Below are 27,054 nucleotides of genomic sequence, written 5' to 3'. Positions count from 1 at the left end.
AAAATACCAATTTCCGACGAAAAATACTGATATGAAAAAAAAATTCTTAAGAGATTCTGAATCTTGTTCAAATAAGAATAATTTTTGTTTTTAAATACCAATATTTGGCGTAGAACATTAAAATAACCTAAAATTTTTTAAATATGTGAATCTACTTTTTATAAAAAATTAAAGATACCATTTCCGACGAAATAAAAAATATAATTCGAAAATTTTTAAAAGATATTCTAATTTTTGTTCAAATTATAATAGCTTTTGCTTTAAAATACCAATTCTTCATGTAAAACGCTAGGTTAACCTGAAATTGTTAAAAAATTATAAAGTATAAAATATAATGATTTTTGTTTAAAATGGTATTTGTTTTAAAATGCCACTTTCTGGTATATAAGATTATTTAAAATGGGGAATCTTGCTGATGACTTTCAGACATCTTTTAAACTGACTCAAATGATTCCAAAATTGTTGAAAAATCTTAAAAAATAAAAAAATGTCTCTAAACTTCTTTAAGATTTTCATTGATATTTTTTTAAATCTTTAGAAAAATTTGGATTAAAAATTAATTTTTTACAATGAAAAATCGTAGACAAAATTTCCGAGAATTAAAAAAAAATGTATTTTATTTTTGTAAATTTACAAAATACTTACAAATACTTACAAACTTTCTGAGATATTTTCAAGTTCTAAATTGTTTTTGTTTCTTTTTGAAAATTCTAAATATCTTTTAAGCTTATTTGATTTTTTAAAATATAAAATGTTGCAATCTTACAAAATTAAACAATTTTCATAACAAATATTTCACCTTCTTTTTCAAAATTTGAAGAAATCATTTGAGATTTTCCCAGGATTCTTTAAAAAATTCTCATTCTCTTGAAACCTTTCAAAATTATTAAGAAACTTTTTTTCGAATCTTCCAAAATTGACGTTTTTTTTACATTTTCTTTAGTCTTTTGAAGTTCTTAATTGTTTTTGTGCCTTTTTAAAAATTCTAAATATCTTTTGAGCCTATTGGATTTAAAAAAATTTGTTATCTTACAAAATTGAATAATTTTGATTAAAAATCAATTACATTCTTTTTCAAAATTTTAAGAAATTATTTGAGATTTTCCCAGGATTCATAAAAATAATTCTTATTCTCTTGAAACCTTTCAAAATTATTAAGAAACTTATTTTTTTGGAATCTTCAAAAATCAACATTTTGTTTTACATTTTCTTAAAAATTTTCAAGTTCTAAATTATTTTCGTATCTTCTTAAAAATTCTAAATATCTTTTGAGCATATTGGATTTTTTTTTTAATTTTGTTATCTTACAAAATTGAATAATTTTGATTAGAAATGTTTTACATTCTTTTTCAAAATTTTAAGAAATCATCTGAAATATTTTGCCATTTCCTCTTAAAATTAATTTTTTAGGTCAAACAAAAATCATTTGAAATTTTCTCAGGATTCTTAAAAATAATTGCTAATCTCTTGAAACCTATCAAAATTCTTAAGAAATTTCTTTCGAATTTTCCAAAATTCACGTTTTGTTTTACACTTTCTGAAACATTTTCAAATTCTAAATTATTTTCGTATCTATTTAAAGATTCAAAACATCTTTTGAGCCTATAGGATTTTAGAAAAATTTTGGCATCTTACAAAATTGAATAATTTTGATTACAGATCTTTTACATTCTTCTTCAAAATGTTAAGAAATTATTCTTTTTCAATTTTCTCTGAAAAATAATTTTTTAGGTATAAAAAATCATTTTAAACGTTTGGTTTTACATTTTCTTACAACCTTTCAAGTTCTAAGTTATTTTCTTATCTTTTTAGAAATTCTAAATATCTTTTGGGCTTATTCCATTTTTTTAAAAATGTTTGTAACCTTACAAAATTTCTTAGAAAATAATTTTTAATGTTTTGAAATCCTTTTGAATTTTCTATCCAAAATGTTAAGAAATCATTTTAAATCTTTTTCAATTTTCTTTGAAAAATAATTTTATTGGTAAAAGAATCACTTGGAACGTTCGGTTTTACATTTTCTTACATCTTTTCAAGATCTAAGTTATTCTCTTATCTTTTCGAAAATTCTAAATATCTTTTAAACTTATTAGATTTTAAAAAATTTTGTAATCCTACAAAAATTGTTCGAAAATCATTTTAAACATTTTGAAATTCTTTCAAATTTTCTATCAATAATTGATTTGAAAAATAAAAAATAATTCGAAATATCAGAAATCTTACAAATTTTTTTAATTTTCTGAAAACTTAAAAAAATTCTTAAAAGTCACCTTTTATCGAAATCTGAAAAAACCTACATTTTGTTTAAAATTCTTTTCGAATCTTTTCAACACTTATAAAACTTCGAAATATCTTCTAAAACAACAACACTCGTGTTTGATTGTTTATAATTTTTAAAGAAGGTAAAAGTGGATCGAACGAGAAACGATTGAGGGAAAGCGAAATTAAAGCGACAAAGGACACTCTGGCTATTGATCTTTTTCGAGAAGTCACGGAAAAATTGCAAAAATTCCCAGACATTTGCTCTGATTTTCTCCTCTTTTTAAGTTCCCATCAAGCCGCGATGATTGATAAATCCGTCGAGTGGATGATGCTACAAAAAATGCAAGAATTTGTACACGTGGCTCAAGTTTATTTTGCAAAACAGCCATCACGTCTTGCAAAAGTGATGCAGTCGATAGCGCAACTTGCTGCAGCTCCACATACTCTGAAAAATGTTCATGAAGTCATGGGTCCAGTTCTCAAAGGATATCCAATTGTTATGGACATGTTTCTGCAAGTTTTCCCGGGCGGAAAACCACCTGAAAGGTGAGAATTATTCTGCTAAATAACAGAGAGAATTTGTGACAGTGAATTTATTTTTTGACCGGGAATTTTACAAATATTTCGAAGAAAAATCTGTCTATTGGGAATGGTGGTCTACCATTTCGCCCCATGGTGCCGAAAAATGGAACTAGAAAGAGTGGGTACAATTTTAAACATATATTTTAATTTTTGCATAAAAGTATTTTTATATAAATCCACGTTATTATTTTAAATGCTCTAAATTGAGGAATCAATCACTGAATTTAAATATATTCAAAATTATACCATTTTAAGCAATTTTAAATTCTAATTCCAGCTCAGAATTGGTTAAAAATTGAAAATTCCCTATTTAAATGCGGAATTTTAATTCTTTGCAAGAAAATTTCCTGTTTAAACCCAGAATTTTAATTCTTTTCGAAAATTTTCCATTTCAACTAATTGTAAGAATTAGAACTTTTTGGAAAAAATCCCTGATCGACTAAGTAATTAAATTTTTCGAAAATACCTCGTTTTAACACTGAACAATAATTTTTTTGGAAAAATTCAATTTTTCATTGAGAACTATTATTCTCCTGGATAAATTCCAGTTCCAACTCAGAATTGGTTAAAAATTGAAAATTCTTTGTTCAAACCCAAAATTTAATAATTTTTGAAAAATTTGAATAATTTTGATTTAAAATGAATTACATTCTTTTTCAAAATTTTAAGAAATTATTCGAGATTTTCCCAGGATTCTTAAAAATAATTCTTATTCTCTTGAAACCTTTCAAAATTATTAAGAAACTTATTTTTTTGGAATCTTCAAAAATCAACATTTTGTTTTACATTTTCTTAAAAATTTTCAAGTTCTAAATTATTTTAGTATCTTCTTAAAAATTCTAAATATCTTTTGAGCATAATGGATTTTTTTAAAAATTTTGTTATCTTACAAAATTGAATAATTTTGGTTAAAAATGTTTTACATTCTTTTTCAAAATTTTAAGAAATTATCTGAAATCTTTTGCCATTTCCTCTTAAAATTAATTTTTTAGGTCAAACAAAAATCATTTGAAACTTTCTCAGGATTCTTAAAAATAATTGCTATTCTCTTGAAACCTATCAAAATTCTTAACAATTTTTTTTTCGAATCTTCCAAAATTCACGTTTTGTTTTACACTTTCTGAAATATTTTCAATTTCTAAATTATTTTCGTATTTATTTAAAGATTCTAAACATCTTTTGAGCCTATAGGATTTTAAAAAAGTTTTGTCATCTTACAAAATTTAATAATTTTGATTACAAATCTTTCACATTCTTCTTCAAAATTTTAAGAAATTATTTAAAATCTTTTTCAATTTTCTCTGAATTTAAATATATTAAAAATTATACCATTTTAAGCAATTTTTAATTCTAATTCCAGCTCAGAATTGGTTAAAAATTGAAAATTCGCTATTTAAATGCGGAATTTTAATTCTTTGCAAAAAATTTCCTGTTTAAACCCAAAATTTTAATTCTTTTCGAAAATTTTCCGTTTCAACTAATTGTAAGAATGAGAACTTTTTGGAAAAAATCCCTGATCGACTAAGTAATTAAATTTTTTTCGAAAATACCTCGTTTTAACACTGAACAATAATTTTGTTCCAAAAATTCGATTTTTCTTTGAGAATTATTATTCTCCTGGATAAATTCCAGTTCCAACTCAGAATCGGTTAAGAATTGAAAATTCCTTTTTCAAACCCCGAATTTAATAATTTTCGAAAATTTTCCGTTTCCAAAAAGAATTAGAATTTTTGTAAATTCATCATTTTAATTTTTCTCAAAAATGTCCCGTTTCAACTTAGAATATTAGAATTAATTCTAATAATAAATTCCCTGTTCCAGCTCGGAATTTATTTAAATTTTAACATTCCCTGTTCCAAGAAGAATTATAAATCTTTTGGATAAATACCAGTCTCAATTCAGAATTGGCTAAATTTTGAAAAATCTCTGCTTCAACTCAGAATTATAATTCTTTGGAAAAATGTCCTGTTATACTTCAAAATTTTGTTACTTTTCCAAAATTTTTAATGCTAGCTCGGAATTTGTCAAAATTTGAAATTCCCCTTTATTAAAAATGAATAAATTCTTGTTTCAACTATAAATTTGTAAAAGATTGAAAAATTTCTGTTTAAATTTTGTTAAATTATTTTTATTTTAAATAGTTCAAAATTCCTTAAAATGCTTCGAAATTCTATTTCAAGATCTTGAATCATCTACATGTTGTTTCGAATTTTTTTAAATTAAAAAATATTATTAAAAGTTTTTCACAACTTGTAAATATCTTTTAAAATTATTCGAATTTCAAATAATTAAAAAAAATCATTTTCAATTTTCCTAGCAATCTTAAAAAATGTTTAATTGTTATTTATGCATCAAAATTTAAGAAGTTGACTTACAAATTAAATTTTTTTAAATAGAACAATTAAAATTGTAATTTTCAAAATTTAGTTTTTTTTGTTCCGTTTTGAGTATCTTAATTATAATTACTGATTTTAAATGTACAGTGAGATATTTCTCAATATTAAGTAACTGTTCTGTCTTTTTTTTTTAATTGAAAAGTTTTACATCACGTGGTTTAAAAATGGAATATTTTAGACTGAAATTTAATAAAAGCCTTTAATCATAATTATATTATTTAAAAGTTATTTTAAAATTGAAAATAGTTGATAAAGTTTCCATAGGGTGTTTACAATTGCTTGAAAGACTTTCCAATTGAAAGAGTTTAATTTTTAACGTTAAAATCTGGAAGTTCTAAAATTGTGAACTGTTGCCGAATCGTTTTTTATAATCAATTATAATTTATTTTTAAAATTCTAGAGTGCAATTTAAATTGAAAAATAATAATTTAATTTATATTCACAGTTGATCAACTAAAAATTTCGTTTTCAAAAATTTTCGACTTTAAACGGTTCTAATTTTTAATTGCTTAAGTTTTTAAAACTCCATTTTGAAATTCTTTTAATTCAAATACGCATTCTAAACTGAATGCTATCATAATTAAAAAAGATCAGAATTTACCTAATTATTTAAAAAATGGTTGATTTCTAACTTGGACGGATTTTTTTCTAAAAATTTGTAAAATTCCCGGTTAAAAAATAAATTTACGGTCATTTCCTAGTTTCCCAAATTAAAAAAAAAATAAAACCAAATATTTCAAAGTAAACAATTTGAAACTGAATTGTTTGTCATAGAAAGCCCGGAATTTTTCAAATTTTGAAGAGCTTTTAAACTCTGAACGTTAGAATTTTGATTGTTCTTTTTAAAAAATGTTTAATTTGTGAATGAAATTGTTGTATTTTGATGTATAAATAACAAGTGAACACTTATTATTTGTAGAAAAAAAATTAAGTAATTTTAAGAGGTGGTCAGAAGTTTTGAAAAGATTCAAAATTTATTAAAAGCTTAAAATAACCACAGTCTAATTTATAATATAATGTAGATTTATGCAGATTACAAAGAAAAAAATTAGAAGCTTTTGGAGAACTGTGAAAGGCTTTTGTAAAATTATTTTCAGAGAATATTTAAAAAGATTTTAAAAGATTTACAAAATTGTCAAAAAAGAATCCGAAAGGTTTCAAGGACAATTTTGTAATTTGAGGATTTTCTCAAATTTAAAGGGAAAATTTAATTTATTTTTTAAAATATTCAAAAGATCTAAAAAAAATCAATTTTAATTTTAAATTTGAAAAAATTTTTAACAACTTCTAGATTTCTCAAGATTTTGAAATACAATTTTGAAGCATTTCAAGGATGTTTAAACTATTTAACTAAAAAATAATTTAACTTCTAATTTAAAAATTGATCAGTTAAAAGAAAAAAAATTTAAAGTTCATTTTTTGATTCTTCAATTTAGAGCACGGAAAATGATAACGTGAATTTATAATTTTGGAAATGGATCTGAATCTTTGAACTCTATTATTTATGAAAGTAAAAAAGTATCAATTTTGCAGTTTATCTGCATTTCATTTAAAATTGTTCAATTGAATAGGATTAATACTATCCATTTTTTATTTGTAAATTATAGAAATTTTAAATTAAAAAAATTTGAATAAAAAAATTATCAAACTACAATTTCAAAAGTTTAAAATTCAAGAAATTGACTTTGAGTGCTTTATTTTTTATCACTCCAAGTGGAAAAATGTTTAGCTTTAACGTTTGAATGTTTTTATTTTATTGGCCGTGAAAAATGTTTTCGAACCGAGAAAAAGCGTGAAATGACCGGGAATTTTTTCTTAGTTTTATTAATTTATTAATTTTCTTAATTTATAATTTTAAATATCTTATTGCAAAATTTGCAAATTTTAAGTTTTTTACGACTTACATTCAAGAACCTGATTTAGAAATTCTTCAATTTTTTGAAGAATTTTGGAAATAACTTTTGAATCCTTCATAAGTTATAAATAAAATTTTTGATTCAAAAGCTTAAATTTGAAAATATTTGGCTTCAAATTCTTAATTTTTGGAAATTCCCAAATTTAATTATCTTCATTTTATAGTTTCGAATTCAAATATCAAAATTTTCAGGACAATTTTAGTATTCAATCTTTAGAAATACAGGGTTGGGATAGCCCGACTTTTTCGAATAAAATTTTTTTTTTAAATGTCTTTATGAAATTTTAATTGAGAACATTTAAAATTAATAATTTACTTAGAATATTTTTAATTAAGAGCTCTTGCAATTGAGCAATTTCTCATTTCGTGAATTTGTTTTTAGATTTAATTTTTTTTCTAATTATAACATTTATCAGTTAAATAACATTTAAATAAATAACATTTTTCAGTAAAACAAGTTTGAAATCGATTAATTTCAAATTCATTTTCGCCCTATTTTGATAATATTTTTGTAAAAGCTGATTATTTCTATATAAGTGTATTCGAAAAATAGTTTTTATTTTTTAATTACTATTTCATGAAATAATAAAATTATAATAATTATTATTAACTACAAAGGTATTACAGAAATAAATTTCCCCTTTTACTAATTTATTTTCTTAGATACGAACTAAATTAACAGAATCCATAAAGAAATCCAACTATTTTTGGTTAAAATCCGACCAGTTGATTGAAATTTTTATTATTTTGTTGAGATTTATCTTTTCTATTTAAAAATATGACTGTTTTATTGATCATTCGCCCTTTTAGATAAGATAATTTATCCTTTGTATTGAAAACTCCTCTTTTATGGTAGAAGAATCATTTTTTTTGGCATGAATATTCAACTGTTTGCTTAAAAATTAATTAATTTTTTTGGAAATTCGTCTATTCTTATTGAAAGTTTAACCATTTGGTTGCAAAATGAAGCTTTTTGGTAAAATTTATAAAAATTCGACCGTCTGAAATGCCTCAGTAATTGAAAAATTTCTTTCAGCCTCTTTGCACCACAGTTGTTTGAAAGTGTAACATGTCCAGTGGGGCCTCACGATAAAACCAAGGTCTATGCGATCGATGCTGCTGAATTGTATGAGCATATTGAATTGCCCGTTTCGACGACCCAGGAAGATCCTTACGGTGGAGACAATTGCAAATGCAGCTGTCACGATGTGGCGGATCCTAAACTGAAAACTGCAAGTGAACATTGCGCTTCTTGTGGCACAAGGGTAAGAAATTTAGATAATATTATTACATGGAATAGTGAAATTTTCAGGTCAAAAAATTTAATTTTCAACGATATAGTTCAATTTTTAACAAAAGAAGGGAATATTGAACTGAAAAAGAAATCGTTTTCAGTCCAAAATGGAATAATTAAATTTTATCTTAAAAAAAATTCATTTGTAACCAAAAAAAAAAACGAATATTTTCAGAGAATAGATCAATTTTCAACCGCAGAAATGAATTTTCAACTTAAATAATGAATCTTCAACCAAACATTACTTTTGAATAAAGTAGTATAATTTTGAACGAAATGAGATGAATTTTCAATGAAAAATTAAATAGTTGATGTTCAAAAGAAACAAAAAAGATTTTAATATTACATAAAAAATAGTTAAATTTAAACAAAACAAAATTTAAATGAAATACTCTATTTTGAAGTTCAAACTTTAATTTTCAACAAAGAAAAGAACACGAATGTTCAATAAAATCGTTCTAATTTTCATCGAAAGAAATTAATTCGAAACTAAAAAAATTAATTTGTAACAAACAAATGAAATAGGACAATTTTAATTTTAAAAAATCATTTTGACAAAAAAAAATAGGTGGGTTTAACCAACAAAAACGATTTAGCATCCTCAACCAAAACAGAATATTTTTTTAATGAGGTTGCATTTTATCTAACAAAAACAACGTTTTTCCAGTAAAGACAAATTTTAAAAAAAATGCATACATGTTTAAACAAATAGTTAACTTTGTTCACAAAATTTTTTAATTTGCAAAATGATCGTTAAAGTTTCAGTTCAAAAAAGTAAATTCCGACAACAAAAATTATGAACAAATTTTCTATCAAATATTTGAATTTTTAACGACGACAGATTAATTTTCAGCGAGAAAGTTGCATTTGAAGCAAAAAAAAATTATTTTCTGCCCAAAAAAACGTATTTCTTAACTAGATACGTAAATTTTTAACGGAATAGTTGAATTATCTAGTATATTGTTGAATTATTGGACCAAAAAATACAAATTTTCGACAAAACAGTTAAATTTTTAAGAAAAAAGTTTAATTTTCAACAAAAAAGTTAACTTTAATATTTTTAACTTTTAATATTTAAAAGTTAACTTTTTAAATTTTGGATCAAAATAATTAATTTTCAACCAAGATGATCCAAATTTTATTTCATTAACTTCTAGTTTATGTTTGTTTTCACTTTAAAATTTTATAACTAAACAGTTGCATTTTTAAACTAAAAAAATCAATTTTTAACAAAACATTTTTTTGGCGGTTTATGCTGGAAGTCGATACTTTTAATAAAAAATCATTTCAAATCTGTTAGTTTGAACAAAAAACCTTAGATTTAAAAGAGGATTAAAAATCTTAATTAATTTTTTATGCTAGTTTTTTTCGTCTAAAATTGCTAATTTTAATAGAAACCATTAGATTTCAAAACATATTTAAAATAGTTGAACAGTTTTAGTCATTATTCTTCAGGGTCATTAAATTTACCATTTTTATTTTTTAGCGACTCTTGCGAAAAAGCTTTGAAATACAAATTTTCCAAATAGTATTTCTAATTGAAAGCGTTCTAAATTGTACACTTTTAGATTGAATTTTGAAAATTGGAAAATTTTATTAGAAAAGATTTGAAATTTTATCATTTCTAATTTAAAGCTTATAGAATTTAACAATTTTATTTTAAATATCAGAATCTCGAATTTCAAAGATTTAAGATAATAAGAGAATTTCAAAAATAGTACAAGTACAAAATATCAAAAAGGAAATATTTTGCAAATCAAATTTTGAATATTCGATAATTTAAAATTCAAACGAATTAAAACTGTATTATTTGTAATTAATTGCGTTCTAAATTGAAAAATTTATATTAAAAATTTGTTTAAATGAAGAATTTTTTTCAAAGGATTTGAAATTGTATCATTTCCAATTCAAAGAGTTTAAAATTGAACAATCTTATTTTGAATTCAAGAATCTCGAATCTGAATAATTTAAGATTAAAATTTAAAAAATAGGACAAGTTAAAAACTTTAAAAATTAAATATTTTCAGATGAGAATTTTAAAAATTTGCAACAATGAACTAGAATCTTCTTTGGATGAAAATTTAATTATTTTGTTTAATGGTTTTTTTTTGTTTAATCAATCTGTCTTAGGAGAAATTTCATCTTTCTTAATTAAAAATATAACTTTTCGGTTGAAAATTCAACTCTTTTTTTTTAAGTTTGTCTTTTTGATTTAAAAATTCACCTGCTTTAGCAGAAATTACGCCCTTCTTGGATATTCTTGGATAATATAATATTTGGGTGTTAAAAAAAAGATATATTTTCTGGATGAAAATTTAATTGTTTTTGAACATTGGTTTTTATTCATTTAAAAATCCACTTGTTTTAAGAAAAATGTCATCTTTTTGGATAAATATGCAACTATTGAATAGAGTATTTAAGTATTTATTTTAAAATTAATCCTTTTTGGTTGAAATAATTCGTCTTTTTCGATTGGAAATTCCATTTTTTCGTAGAAAATGATTTTTTTGTTAAAAAAATTTAATTTTTGATCTTGCAGAGTCAACTGGAGTCTTTTTTGGATAAAAACTCAACTTTTTTTGTAATTAAAAAATCTTCTCCTTCATGAGAAATTTCATCTTTTTTGATAAAAATGCAACTTTTTTGGCTAGAGAATTCAAAACTTTTGTTAAAAAGTCGTCCTTTTTGTTTTGTTAAAAATTTATTTTTTTGATTGAAGGCGCCAGGTTAAAAATTTAACTGTTTGTAGAAAAAACATTTTGTTTGTTTACAATTAATTTTTTAAAAGGAAATGTAACTTTTCCGTTTTTTTAAGATTGATATTTCTAGTTGAAAATTCGCCTTTTTTTGGAGAAAAAAAAATTTTAGTTTAAAATGTCATTTTTGTTGGGTAAAAATGCATCAGTTTCGTCGAAAATTAATTTTTTGCTGAAGTCATATTTTGTGTTTGAAAATTCAATTTTTGTAGAGAAAATTCGTCTTTTGGCATGAAGGTTGAATAATTTAAATAAACCTTTTTTCATGAGTGAAAAATCTTTATTTGTTGGAAATTCGTTTCTTGGTTTTAAAATTCCTCTTTTTTTTGTAAAAATTTCATCTTTTTTAATTGAAATATAAAGTATGACACGTTTTCATTAGAAATGTATTTTTTTAGGTTGAATATTCAACTATTATGTTAAAAATTCAATTATTTTTTTGAAAATTCCAGTATTTTTTGTAAAAGCCATCTTTTATAGTAAAAAAGACATTTTTTGTTTGAAATAATTTAATAAATTAGAACATTTGAAATTTGTATATGAAATACTGTTTTATTCCGTTTATAAAATGTTCTAAAGTAAAATTATTACAAGATTAAAATGCTGGAAATATAATATTAATGATTTGAAATGAAAAATTAGTCAAGGAAAAAACCGAGAGTTTTGAAAAAGTTCTCGGTTTCACATTTTTACGGGTTATGTTAACATTTTTCACTGGAAATGTTTTTTTTTTTATTAAAGAAAAAAAATTAAAATATTTAAAAAGGTGTTATTCGTATAAAATTGCTATTGTTATCAAATAAATCATTAGATATCAAAGAATATGTACAATATTTGAACGATATTAAAATTTTTACTTTTTTCACCGGAAATCGGTTTTTTTAGATAAAAATAATTTGAATGAAAAAATTAAGTTTAGAATTTTAAACAAATTTAGGCTATGATAATCCAATGAATCCATTTAACGTAGAATTATTAATAACATTTTAAACTAATTTCAGAAAAGTTAAAATATATTTTTTTAAACTGAACTCAGATACTCATTCCGCAACATTATGCAAAATTAAAAAAAAAACATAATTGAAATATTGAAATATTTCAGAAATAAACTTTTATTATACAAATTTATGTTACTTAATCGAGAACAATTAAAATTCAATCCTTAAGTTATTTAATATTGTAAAAAAAATTAATCAGTTAATAAGTAATTAAACACCTTATAACATGAGAAGCATTAAAGAATTATTTTCAGTGAATCATTCAAATAATTTTTATTCTACATTTTTCAGAAAATTTGAGTTATTTGTAACATTTTAAACTATTCCAGGAAAAATAAAAATATATTTGTACATAAATTCGAAATCAGAATTCATTTTCATTTAGACATTGAAATAATTTTTATTCTACTTTTTTTTTTTAATTCTCACTTTCATTTCTGAAAATTTGATTTATTAATAACCTTTTTTATACTAATTTTAGAACAAATTAAAAGACATTAACGTATAAATTTAAAAATTGAATGCAGATACTCATTTCATAACATCACAGAATCATTAAAAAATTATGTAATTTAAATAGGGATGTTTTAATATAAATAAACTTTTATTATGCAAATTATATGCAATATTCAATTATATAAGTTTCGAATAAATAATCAATTTATGTCACCTAATTTTGAGAAACTAAATTTTAATCTTTATTTAATTTAATATTTTGAAAAAATGATTCAGCTAATAATTAATTAATTATTTCATAATATGATACGCATTTAACTATCATTTTTACTTAAGCATTTAAATAATTTTTACTTGATATATTTTTTTCAAATTTGAGCGTTTATTTCTAGAAATTTTATTTATTAATAACATTTTTAACTAATTCCATCATACTTCATATCCATCATACTTTGTTTAAATTTGAAACAGAATTTCTATATATTTAATTGATTAATAACCTTTCAAACTAATTTCGAAAAAATTGAAATTATTTACTTATAATTTTGAAAATTGAATTTAGATACTCATTTCACTTCACAAGCATCAGAAAAATCATATAATTGTGATAGAGGTATTATGAAGAGAATATAATCAATTTATGCAATTATTTGCGTTGAAAAAATCATATTATTTTTCATTTTATATATATTTTTTGTTTGAAATTTCTGAATATCTTTATTTCGTTTGAAATAATTTCAGAAAATCGAAGTTTTAACAGAATTATTTAATAAATATTCAATAATTTCAAAACAAAAAAGGCATTAAACTTTGATTTTCATTGAAAATTCAAACAATTTAAAGCTTTAAATAATTATTTTCATTGAAACAATTAAATAATTTTCACTTTTAATAGTTTTTTAATTTGAACTTGTCTTTGTTTAACTTAAATTAATTATAAGCTTTTAACCATCTCTAGAAAATATAAATTTTAGCAGAATCTATTCATAATTAATTAATGAGTAAAGAAAATAAAAATCAGTTCATAATATAAAAAGCAGCAATACATTATTTTCACCATATATTTTGCTGAAAATGTGAAGCATTAACAATCTTTTAAAATAATTTCCTAAAAACTTAAAACATATTGACATATAATTTAGAAGGTGGAATTCAGATATTTATTTCCAAACATCGAAAAAATTTGGTAAATTATGAATTTGGAATAGGGAAATTTTAAATATAGATAAAATTTTATTATACAAATAACCTAAAAAGCAATATATAAATTATTTTTATTGAATCATATTTAAATCATTTTTACTTTACATATCGTTTTTTCTTAATTTGTTCTTTGCTTTCTGTTACTTAGATTTAGGAATCAAATAATAACTAATTAATCAGTTTACAAGATAAAAAAAGCATCCAAAAATTATTCTCATTAAAAACTATAAATGATTCTTTTTTTCAGTTTTACTTGAAACTCAAAATTGCATTTCTAAAAAATAATTTATTTTTTCAGTTCACCTCTTAAATTAATTCCAGGAAAAATTAAAATGTATGTGCAAGTAATTTTGAAAAATAAATTTAGGTATTCACACATTTTATATGTATTAAAGGAGTTACAATCACACTCAAAAAATACATAAATTGTACTTTGTAATATAATTCTAGTTATGGGTCCATTGGAGAAATGGAAAATAATAACTTTGTTTTCTAGTTGTTTTTGTCGTTTATTATACCAGTGTGGTTCCTTCATTTCTAATAAATTAAAAGGACAGAGGAGATTAAATTTAATTTAATTTCTTCAATTATTACAGTTCCTAAACGGAAGAATCTACCTTCAAACATCGGAAGGTTTACGACCCGCGAAAATCACATTCCCGGGAGAAAACGACGAATCCTTGGAAAATATCGCTCGAGTATCCCTGAAACCTGCCGAAAAATTAGTTCTAGCACCGTCTCAGCCGAAAAGGCGTAGAAAATCTTCGAAGAACGATCCTAATACAGACGAAATTGCGACCAAGCAACCAACCTTGAAATTCTCGCCAGTCAAGGAAGCGCCAGAAGAAGGGCCTGCTGATAAAATCGGAACGAAATCAAAACGAGGTCCTCGATCACCTCCAAAGACAGTGCAACCTTCGACAAGTGGCGCGAAAAAGTCTCCAGTTCCGGTTTGCAAAACAAAACGGGAAAAGCGAGCCGAAAAACGAGACGCGAAGCAGGAACAGAAGTCTCAGTGTTCAGCAATAAGTGATGCTGATTCTAGTTTTGTAATGAAAAGTCCACAGTACGAGGAGTTTCCTAATCATTCCTTTGTCAAGGAAGAAATTTTGACTGATGACGAGGAGAAAGAAACGAGTTTAGAGAAGAACAACGAGGACGTTTCGAGCGATTCCGACAGCAGCAATGACGAAGTTGAAGAGCCGCCGGATGTGAAGTCCTGGTCGAGGGAGGAAGATGCAATTCTGCTGCAGAGTATCAAAATAGAATACTCGGAGCAAACTTTTATTTCGATCAGTGAAAGACTTGGAAATCGCAGCGTGCAACAGGTAAGGAATTTAAATTATTCTGTTTCTATCAAGCGGTTTGATCAAATGACCACTCGACTTATTTTTAAGTACACAAGATTTCAAGATTTCGCAAACTTTTTCAAAGATTCGAGAAATTTTTTTAAGGGTTTTAAAAATATATCAAATATCTAATAAAGATTTTAAAGATTTAAAAATAGTTTGAAATTTTCAAACATTCCGAAAGACTTTACACAACAAAAATTGCAAAAGATTTGAAAGATTTCACGGACTTGAGAAAGATTTAATAAAGATATCAAAAATTTTAAAGAGCTCATAAATATGTCAGAAAAATTTCATAAAGATTTCAACAGATTTTTCAGGTTTTTACAAATATTTCAAAAATGTCACAAAGATTTTATAAAGATTTCACAGATTTAAAGATTTCAAAAAATTTTAAAGATTTCAAAGATCTGATAAAGATTTGAAAGACCTGAAAAAGATTTCATAACAAAAATTTCAAAAGATTTTACAAAGACTTGACAAAGATTTCATTAAGATTTCAAATATTTTTAAGAACTCGTAAAGATTTCAGAAGAATTTCATAAAAATTTCAAAAGGTTTCAAAGATTTCAAAAAGATTTCATAAAGATTCCAAAAGATTTTTAAGGTTTCACAAAAATCTGACAAAGCTTTCATTAAGATTTTAAAGATTGGACAAGATTTTTAAAGATATAAAGATTTCAAAAGATTCTAAAGATTTCAAAGATTTCTAAAGATTTGAAAGGCCTTAAAAAGATTTTATACCAAAAATTTCAAAAGATTTCACAAAGACTTGACAAAGATTTCATTGAGATTTCAAAGATTTTTAAGAGCTCATAAATATTTTCGAAAAATTTCATAAGGATTTCAAAGATTTCAAAAGATTTTTCAGGTTTCACAAATATTTAAAAAATCTCACAAAGATTTCATAAGTATTTCAAAGATTAAACAACATTTAAAAAAGATTTTTAAAGATATAAAAATTTCAAAAAAATCTAAAGATTTCAAGGATCTCATAACAAAAATTTCAAAACATTTCACAAAGACTTGACAAAGAATTCATTAAGATTTCAAAGATTTTGAAGGGCTCATCAATATTTGAGAAAAATTTCATAAAGATTTCAAAAGATTTGAAAGACCTTAAAGAGATTTCATAACAAAAATTTCAAAAGATTTCATGAAGATTTCAAATATTTTAAAGTGCTCATAAATATTTCCGACGAATTTCATAAAGATTTTAAAGATTTCAAAAGATTTTTCAGGTTTAAATATTTAAAAAATCTCACAAAGATTTCATAAGGATTTCAAAGATTGAATAACATTTAAAAAAGATTTTTAAAGATATAAAAAATTCAAAAAATTCTAAAGATTTCAAAAGATTTGAAAGACGTTAGAAAGATTTCATAACAAAAATTTCAAAAGATTTCACAAATACTTGACAAAGAATTCATTAAGATTTCAAAGATTTTAAAGACCTCATAAATATTTGAGAAAAATTTCTTAATGATTTCAAAAGATTTGAAAGACCTTAAAGAGATTTCATAACAGAAACTTCAAAAGATTTCATGAAGATTTCGAAAAAATTTCATAAATATTTCAAAGATTCCAAAAGATTTTTCTGGTTTCACAAATATTTCAAAAATTTCATAAAGATTTCATAAAAATTGAACAAGATTTCACAAAGCTTTTTGAAGATATAAAGATTTTAAAACTTTTCAAAGATCTCAAAGATTTCAAAATATTTGAAAGACCTTAACAAGATTTCCTAACAAAAATTTGAAAAGATTTCACAAAGACTTGGCAAAGATTTCATTAGGATTTCAAAGATTTTAATGAGCTGATGAATATTTCAGAAAAAATCATAAAAATTTCAAGAGATTTGAAACATTTCAAAAAAATTTCATAAAGATTTCAAAGATTCCAAAAGATTGATCAAGTTTCACAAATATTTCAAAAATCTCACAAAGCTTTCATAAAGATTTCAAAGATTTCACGAAGATTTTTAGAGATATAAATATTTCAAAAGATTCTAAAGATTTCAAATATCTCATAAAGATTTCAAAAAATTTGAAAGACCTTAAAAAGATTTCATAACAAAAGTTTAAAATATTTCACTAAGACTTGACAAAGATTTCATTAAGATTTCAAAGATTTTAAAGAGTTCAGATAAATTTCATAAAGATTTCAATGATTCCAAAAGATTTTTGATGTTTCACAAATATTTATAAAATCTCACAAAGAATTCATAAAGACTTTAAAGGTTAACAAGATTTTTAAAGATATAAAAATGTCAAAGATATCAAAAGATTCTAAAGATTTCAAAGATTTCAAAAATCTCAAAGATTTCGAGAGATTTGAAAGATCTTAAAGAAATTTCATAACAAAAAGTTCAAAAGATTTCATAAAGATTTCAGACTCCAAGAGATTTTTTAGGTTTCACAAATATTTCAAAGTTCTCACAAAGATTTTATAAAGATTTCAAAGATTAAACAAGATTTCACAAAGATTTTTAAAGATATAAAAATTTCAAAAGATTCTAAAGATTTTTGAGGTTTCAGAAATATTTATAAAATCTCACAAAGAATTCATAAAGATTTTAAAGATTAACAAGACTCCATAAAGATTTTCAAAGGTATAAAAATTCCAAAGATCTCAAAAGATTCTAAAGACTTCAAAGAACTCATAAAGATTTTAAAAGATTTGAAAGACCTTAAAAAGATTTCATAACAACATTTTTAAATAATTCACAAAGACTTGACAAAGATTTCATTAAGATTTCCAAGATTTTAAAGAGGTCAGAAAAATTTCATAAAGATTTCAAAGATTTTACAGAGCTCAGAAAAATTCCATAAAGATTTCATAAAGATTTCAAAGATTCCAAAAGATTTTTGAGGTTTCACAAATATTTATAAAATCTCACAAAGAATTCATAAAGATTTTAAAGATTAACAAGATTTCACAAAGATTTTTAAAGATATAAAAATTTCAAAGATCTCAAAAGATTCTAAAGATTTCAAAGATCTCATAAAGATTTCAAGAGATTTGAAAGATCTTAAAGAAATTTCATAACAAAAATTTAAAAGATTTTATGAAAATTTCAAAGACTCCAAGAGATTTTTTAGGTTTGACAAATATTTCAAAAATCTCACAAAGATTTTATAACGACTTCATGTATTAAACAAGATTTCACAAAGATTTTTAAAGATATAAAGATTTCAAAATATTCTAAAGATTTCAAAGATCTCATAAAGATTTCAAAAGATTTTAAAGACCTTAAAAAGATTTCATAACAAAAATTTCAAAAGATTTCGCAAAGATTTCATTAAGATTTCAAAGATTGTAAAGAGCTCATAAAAAGTTCAGAAAAATTTCATAAAGATTTCAAAAGATTTCAAAGATTAACAAGATTTCACAAAGATTTTTAAAGATATAAAAATTTCAAAGATCTCAAAAGATTCTAAATATTTCAAAGATCTTATAAAGATTTCAAGATATTTGAAAGAATTCACGATGATTTAAAATATTCCAAAACATTTCACAAATATTTGAGAGATTTCATGAGGCTTTCACAAAATTTAAAAAGATGTTGAAGATTTCACAAAGAATTGGAAAAATTCACGAAGATTTTATGAAAATTTCATGGATTTTACAAAGATTTCACAAAAATTTGACAAAAAATAAAATAATATTTCAACATTTTTTAAATACTTCAAAGGTTTCACCAAGATTTTAAACGTTCCACTAAGATTTTATAAAGATTTCAAGGATTTCAAGTTTTTTTTCAAAATTTCAAAGATGGATATTTCAAAGATTCCAAAAGATTTTGCAACGATTTTAAAGAATTCTTGAAAATTTCAAATATGACAAAAATTTCAAAGATGTTAAAGATTTCACAAAGACTTTCCAAAGATTTCATAAAAATTTCAAAATTTTGACAAAGATTGTAAAAAAATTTCAGGGTTTCACAAATTTTTAAGGTTTCACAAAAATTTTAAAGAATCCACGATGATTTCAAATATTCCAAAACATTTTACAAAGATTTCAAAGATTCCAAATGATGTTCAAGATTTCAAAAAGATTTGAAGAATTTCACGAAGATTTTATAAAGATTTCAAAGATCTAAAAAAATTGGGCAAAAATTTAAATAAGATTACAAATTTTTTTTAATATTTCAAAGGTTTCACAAAGATTTTAAACGTTCCAAAAGACTTCACAAAAAAAAATTGCGAAAGATTTGAAAGATTTCACAGACTTAACAAAGATTTAATAAAGATTTCAAAGATTTTAAAGAGCTCATAAATATATCAGAAAAATTTCATAGAGATTTCAAAAGATTTTTGAGGTTTCACAAATATTTCAAAAATCTCACAAAGCTTTCATAAAGATTTCACAAAGATTTGTAAAGATATAAATATTTCAAAAGATTCTAAACATTTTAAATATCTCATAAAGATTTGAAAAAGTTCATAAAGAGGTCATAAAGATTTCAAAGATTGAACAAGATTTCATAAAGATTTAAAGAAATTTTTAAGGTTTCACAGAGATTTTAAACGTTCCACTAAGATTTTATATAGATTTCAAGGATTCCAAAAGATTAAAAAAATTTTAAACATTTTAAAGATTCCAAAAGATGTTGCAGATTTCAAAAAGATTTTATAAAGATTCCGAAAGATTCGACGAATATTTCATGGATATTTTAAAGACTCCAAAGATTTCGTAACGATTTTAAAGATTTCACAAAGCCTTTACAAAGATTTCATAAAGATTTTCACAAATTTTTAAGGTTTCACAAATATTTTATAAAGATTTTACAAAGATTTAAAAGAATTCACGATGATTTCAAATATTCCAAAACATTTCACAAAGATTTCAAAGATTCCAAATGACGTTCAAGATTTCAAAAAGATTTTAAAAATGTCACGAAGTTTTGATCAAGATTTCAACCATCTCACAAAGATTTAATAGATTTCAAAGATTTTAAAAAAATTGAACAAAGATTTTTATAAGATTTCAACATTTTTTTAATATTTCAAAGGTTTCACAAAGATTTTAACGTTCCACTAAGATTTTATAATGATTTCAAGGATTCCAAAAGGTTTTCAAAATTTCGAAGATTTCGGAGATTCCAAAAGATCTTGAAGATTTCATTGATAATTTAAAGATTCCAAAAGATTTCAAAGATTCTAAAATATTTGAAAGGCTTCATAAGGATTTACAAGATTTACAAGATTTCAAAAGATTTCACAAAGCTTACATGAAGGTTTCAAAGATTCCACAAGAAGTTAAAGATTTTAGAAAGATTTCAAAGATTTAAATTAGATTTCAAATTTTTTTAAATATGTCGAAGGTTTCATAAAGATTTTTAACGTTCCACAAAGATTTCATAAGGATTTCTAGGATTCCAAAAGATTTCAAAGATTTTGTTAAGATTTCAAAGTTGTCACTGAGGTATAACAAACATTTCCAACTTTTAACAAAGCTTTCATAAAGATCTCAAAGATTCTGAAAGATTTGGAAGATTTCAAAATTCTAAAAGATATCGAAACGATTAAAAAGATTTCATAAACATTTCCAATATTTAAAAAAAATTACTAAGATTTTAAAGATATAAACATTTCAAAGATCTCAAAAGATTCCAAAAGATTTTTGAGGTTTCACAAATATTTCAAAAATCTCACAAAGATTTAAAAGAATTCGACGATTTTAAATATTCCAAAACATTTTACAAAGATTTCACAAAGATTCCAAAATATGGTTCAAAAATATTTGAAACATTTCACGAAGATTTTATCAAGATTTCAATCAAAGGTTTCACAAAAATTGAACAAAGATTTTATATAAGATACTATTTGTTTAAATATTTAAAAGGTTTCACAGAGATTTTAAACGTTCAACTAAAATTTTATAAAGATTTCAAGGATTCCAAAAGATTTTCAAAATTTCAAAGATTTCAGAGAACCCAAAAGATCTGGAAGATTTCACAAATATTTCCAAAAGACTTTATAAATATTCCGAAAGATTTGACAAATATTTTCTGGATATTTTAAAAATTCTCAAAGATGTGGCAGATTTCACAAAGACTTTCCAAAGATATCAAAACAATTTTAACAATTTTTTAAGGTTTCACAAATATTTCTCAAAGATTTTAAAGTATCCACGATAATTTTAAATATTACAAAATATTTTTAAAAGATTTTAAAAATTTCACGAAGATTTCGTAGATTTCAAAAAGTTCAATTTTCAACTAACAACATTAACCCTCTGCGAGAAAATAATTAAATTCCAGTCGAATTTTTTTACCAAAAATCCCAAATTTTCAATAAATTACCTAAATTTTGAACTAATTAGTTCAATTTTTAAGCTAAAAAATAGACATTTTTAACAAAAAATTATGCAATGTAATTTTAATTGAGGAGAATTAATTTTCAATAAAAATTTTATTTGTTGAATTGTATACCAAATTTTGGAATTTTCAAGTCAGAAAGACGATTTTTCTAATAAAACAGTTCAACTATCAACCCGAGAAAATAAATTTAAAAAATTTTTTATTTACAAGCAATAAATTGAATCCTTAACAAAATTGTTAACTTTCTATTTTTAAAAATTTTAAACAACAAAAAAACGAAGTTTCAACTAAAATTATAAATCTTTAACAAAAAAAAAAGGAATTTTTAAGAAAGTAGTTCAACTTTCAACCAAGGAGTTGAATTTTTTATTTAAATAGATTAATTTTGAAATAAAAAATGTAATAGTCAATATTTTAACAAAAAGGTTTTTAATTAAAAATCAAACACGCTTGGATTTTACGAACAAAAATAAATTTTCAACAAAATACTTTAATCTTTTCAAATATATTTTTTCTGAGAAGTGATGTATTTAAAATTTTTATTAAATTTCCTAACATTTCTAGAGTTTTATACCATCTTTAAAAAATATATTATCTAAAATGCTTATCATGCCTTTTTCGCTTAAATGAGAACTGAGTTAATCGAACTATTTTTGGTTGAAAGTTAGTTGAAAAGTCCACTATTATACTTTTTGTTCCGAATTCATCTTTTATAGTTACAAATTCTACTCTTTCGTTAAAAATTCATTTTTTTAGTTGAAAATTAATTCTACTGCGTGGTTCAAAAATGAATTATTTTGTTGACGATTCTTCTTTTTTTATATATAATTTTTTTAAATTGAAAATTTAAATTTCATTCTTGGTTGAAAATTTATCGGTTTGAGTATTTTCTTATAAATTCGGAATTTTTTATTAAAAATTCATCGTTTAGTTGAAAATTTATATATATTTTTTTTAAATTTGACTATTTCGTTGAAAATTTGTCTTTATTAGTTAAAACAATGTAACCACGTCGTTAAAATTTTTTTATTTATTAATAAAAATTATTAGTAAAAATTATTAATAAAAAATATTAATAAAAATTATTTATAGTTGGAAATTAATTTTTCTCGATGAAAATTTAATCTTCATGCTTGAAATCTAAAATCTGGAAAGTTGAACTATTTTGTTAAAAATTTATTTTATAATTGGGGATCCATCTCTTTGGTTAAAAATATAATTCTTTTGTTGAAGCTAGTTAAATTTTCAAGTAAGAAGATTATTTTTTTTACGGAGAAAAATGAATTTTCAACTAACATTAATTTTTAGCACAGAGTAGTTAAATTTTCAAATGAAGAAAGTCAAATTTTCAACAAAAAATGGAATACTTAAATTTTAAGATAACAAAATTAATTTTTAAATAAAAAAAATATTTTTAACTAATTTTCGATTAAATAGTTTAATTGTTAACAATTTATTTTCAGCGAAAAAAATGAAGTTTTAACAAAATAGTTAAATTTTCAACTATTTTCTTGAAACTTTTTTTCTTTTTTTTAGTTAAAAAATGTAACTTCTTCGTTGAAAATTCATCTGTTTATAGTTGAAAATTAATTATTCTATTTAACTTATTTTTAAGGTTGAAAATGAACCTTTTTATTGAATTTTTTTTCTATTTCGAAAAATCCAATTGACCAAGCGCATCTAAATTTACATTGCAAAATCAAATAAACGGACAGCACACCTCTAAATTATATATTATATTTTACAGGTCAAAGATCGGTGCTTGTTGCTGCTCAATCTGTTTCAGAAATTGGCCTGAAACATGACAATTGACCATTGTTTTAATTACCTGTGTAAAGTCTCTCATTATCTAAGATAAGAATTTTAGAATAATAATGTATTTAATTAAACTAGGAGAATAAAGACTAAAAATCTATGTTAAAAAACGTCTGTTTTATTTCAACGTAACAATTTCCTATAACCTTATCATTTTCCTCACTTAAGGCGTAAAAATCACTCGTTAAAGAATATTTTTTTTATGTACATGAGTGAATATTGCGAAAAAGCATCAAGTTTTTTTTTAATAACCTCATTGCTAAATTAATTTAAAGTCACGAAAATGAAGGTAATCAGTTTCAAAGTTGAAAAAGAGTTTTTTTTTTTAGTATTCAGATGATAAAAAAAAAAGACTCGAGACCATCTTTGAGTTAGAAATACGATTTTCTTGTAATTTCAAGAATTATGCACATCGTATTTAAATCTTATGTACAATCTGTATAAATGTCTCTCTTTTTTCAGTTTCTAATCAAAAATTTCTTCTAGAATCTATTTTAAACATTGACGATTTAGAAAAAGCCAGTGCCTATTATAAAAGACACTAGATTTGATTTTTACAGGAAGGGGGGGGGGGGCGAAAATCAAATTTTTTTCCTCTAATATAAGAGAAAAAAAATTCCAATGTAAAAAATGTGTCACGAGAGTTGAAAACGGCCGTGCGGCGGCGCTGGTAGTAACTTTGTTCTGCAGAACTATGCAGCGCTATAGGAAAAATGCATAAAAATTACCAAAAAAATATGAAAAACCCTTTAAAATCATTTTTTCTTCATAGTCTTGAATTTGGTAGTTAATGAGACATATGTACCTACTTTTCTTTTAATATAAGAAAAAGCCGCATAAATGACATAATTAAAACAAATAAACAAATTGAATGGATATTCAGAACCTCTAAAAAATAATAAATAACGAATACCCAAATTAATAAAAAAAAAATTGCCGAAAATACATATTATTACCGAATTATCAAATTTCACATAACGACAAAATTTTTAAATTACAGAAAATAAAATTCTCAAATAAATGAATTATTAAATTGCCACGAATATTTCAATTCTCCAAATTGAGAACTGCTGAACATAGTTAATTGATTATTAATTTGTGAGCTATTTATGAAATTATAAAATAAGGAAAACAATTTAAGTAGCCATCAATTAATAGTTTATTCATTATTTTCGGATATCTTAAATTTCGGCAAATTTAAATTTCTGGAATAGAAATATTTATGGGAATTTAACAATTTATTTATTTTTTATTTCGGCAATTTTAAAATTGATTAATTTAAATTTTTGGCAATTTTTTTCGCTAATTATTAGTTTTTCCTATTTTTTCACATTTTTTAATCAAATAGACTTTGTAACGAAGCTAAAATATTTTAACATTTGTATTGTCACTCTTAAATAAAGACCATTAACGGATATTGTTTATCTTTGGCAACACTCAAATTATTCAAAAAATTATTTTTCAGTGTTTTAACAAATCCATGTTGAAGCTAAATTATGAGAATTGAGAACAAGAAAATAAGTACTATTAGTTTGTTTTTAAATTTCATATTTCAGACATGTCGGAAAAAAATCTAGATTTTAAAGAATTTTTTTTATTTTATAGGATTTCACCAAATATTATGAAAAATTCAAGTCTTTTTAAAAGAAATATTTGCTAAATTTTCGAAAATGTTTCCCAGTTTTTAAACAGTTATAATCTATTTAAAACGCCTAAAATTCCTGAAAATATTTTTTACTGGCTCAATTTTTTCTAATCTTCTACATTTTTCCAGACATTTAAAGTCAATTTTCGTATTCTCTTGAAATCTTTAATGTCTACAATTAATTTTGAATCTCTTTAACTCTGCTGAATATTTCTTGGATTTACTCAATTTTTTTTATTTTGTAAACTTACCAAATTGAAACATTTTTCTTCAAAATCTTCTAGACTCTTTTTCGAAATTTTAGGAGATCGTCTGATGTGTTGAAAACACTTTTTAAATTTTTCCTTAAAGTTCCTTTTTGAAAATAAAAAATTATTAAAAATTTTCACACGAATATAAGGACAATTATTATATTTTGAATCTTGTCTCAGACCTTCTAAACCTTCTTATCTCTTAAAATTATTTAAATCATTACTGCAAAATTATAAAAATCTTTCAGATTCTTCTTTGATAATTATTTAAAATCTTACTCCATTTTTTTCTAAAATTATGTAATATGACAAAATTTCAACATTTTGCTTTAAAATTTATTACAAACTTTTTAAAAGTTGTAGGAAATAATTCAAAATGTTTTGTGATATTTTTACAATTTTCTTTTGAAATTCCTGACAAAAGAATCATTTAAAAATTTTCATATACAGTATTTTATATACAAATTAAAAATTTTCAAATTTATTCAATCCATTCAAACAAAAAAATGTCTTTTCCACTATAAAAGATGAATTTTCAAAAAAAAATAATTGAATTTTTAATACAATAGTTGAAAACTCACCCTATAAAAATAAATTTCTATCGAAAACGTGTCACAGTTTATATTTCAATTAGAAAAGATGACATTTATACCAAAAAAAAGATGAATTTTAAAACCAAAAAACGAATTTTCAACAAATAAAGATTTTTCACTCAAGAAAAAAAGTTTATCTAAATTGTTTGACCTTCGAGCCAAAAGACGAATTTTCTCTACAAAAATGGAATTTTCAAACAAAAAATATTACTTTAAGAAAAAAATAAGTTTCCACGAAACTGACAAAAATAAAATTTCAAACTAAAAAATAATTTTTGTTTTAAAAAAAGGCGAATTTTCAACTAAAAAATATCAATCTTGAAAAAACGGAAAAGTTCAATTTTCTGTTAAAAAATTAATTGCAAAAAAATGTATTTTCCACTAAACAGTTAAATTTTCAACCAGACATAAACCTTCAATCAAAAAAAAATAAATTTTTAACAAAAAAGTTTACCTTTTACCCAAGTAGTTGAATTTTCAATTAAAAAAGAATCATTTTTAACGAAATAATTAAACTTTTAAGCAAAGAGATTAATTTTTAACCTAAATTATTGATCTTTGATATAAAAAGTAATTTCTTAAACAAAAAGGATGACTTTTGAACAAAACTGTTTAATTCTCTACCAAATAGTTGCACTTTCATAAAAAAAAGATTCAATTTCTCTTAAAGCAGAAGAATTATTAATCCCAAAAAGTTGAGTTTTCATCCAAAAAAGATTCAAGTCGACTACAAAATCCAAAATTAAATTTTCGTAACAAAAAATAATTTCCTACGAAAAGAATTGAATTTTCAATCGAAAAAGAGGAATTCTTTCGACCAAAAAGGATGAATTTTTAACTAAACACCTGAATTCTCTAACAATTAGTTGGATGTTTATCCAAAAAGATGGCATTTTTATTAAAACAAATGGATTTCCAATTAAATAAAAACAAATTTTCAAAAATAATTAAATTTTCATCCAGAAAATATTTCAGTTTTCTTTTCAACCTCCAAATATTATATTAAACAGTAGAATTTTAAACCAAACAGATGAATTAAAAGAAAATCTTAAACAAAATAATTAAATTTTCAACTAAATAATAAAATTTATAAATAAAAGGATAATCTGCAGAAGAAAGCTGTTGCGAATTTTCAAAATTCTAATCTGAATATATTTAATTTGTAAATTTTTTAACTTGTCTTATTTTTGAAATTTTAATTTTAAATTATTCAG

At 22.9% G+C, this 27,054-nt stretch overlaps 1 protein-coding gene across 2 annotated transcripts in view; it reads left to right on the top strand.

Moving 5' to 3' along the window:
• LOC117172626 overlaps positions 1-23,449 on the top strand; it is an 82,555-nt gene extending 59,106 nt beyond the window's left edge. For both annotated transcript variants that reach the window (XM_033360726.1, XM_033360725.1), the window contains exons 12-15: positions 2,400-2,808; positions 8,192-8,420; positions 14,459-15,190; positions 23,284-23,449. In XM_033360726.1, the coding sequence (XP_033216617.1) occupies positions 2,400-2,808; positions 8,192-8,420; positions 14,459-15,190; positions 23,284-23,334 (1,421 nt within the window). In that variant the 3' untranslated portion in view covers positions 23,335-23,449. The remainder of the gene's footprint in view (positions 1-2,399; positions 2,809-8,191; positions 8,421-14,458; positions 15,191-23,283) is intronic.
• Positions 23,450-27,054: the final 3,605 nt, after the last annotated feature.

The sequence above is a fragment of the Belonocnema kinseyi genome, chromosome 5 (genome assembly GCF_010883055.1).
Source record: "Belonocnema kinseyi isolate 2016_QV_RU_SX_M_011 chromosome 5, B_treatae_v1, whole genome shotgun sequence".
In the NCBI taxonomy this organism is placed as follows: domain Eukaryota; kingdom Metazoa; phylum Arthropoda; class Insecta; order Hymenoptera; family Cynipidae; genus Belonocnema; species Belonocnema kinseyi.
Note: the sequence above shows the minus strand (reverse complement) of the source record. Positions and strands in the feature narration are given on the sequence as shown.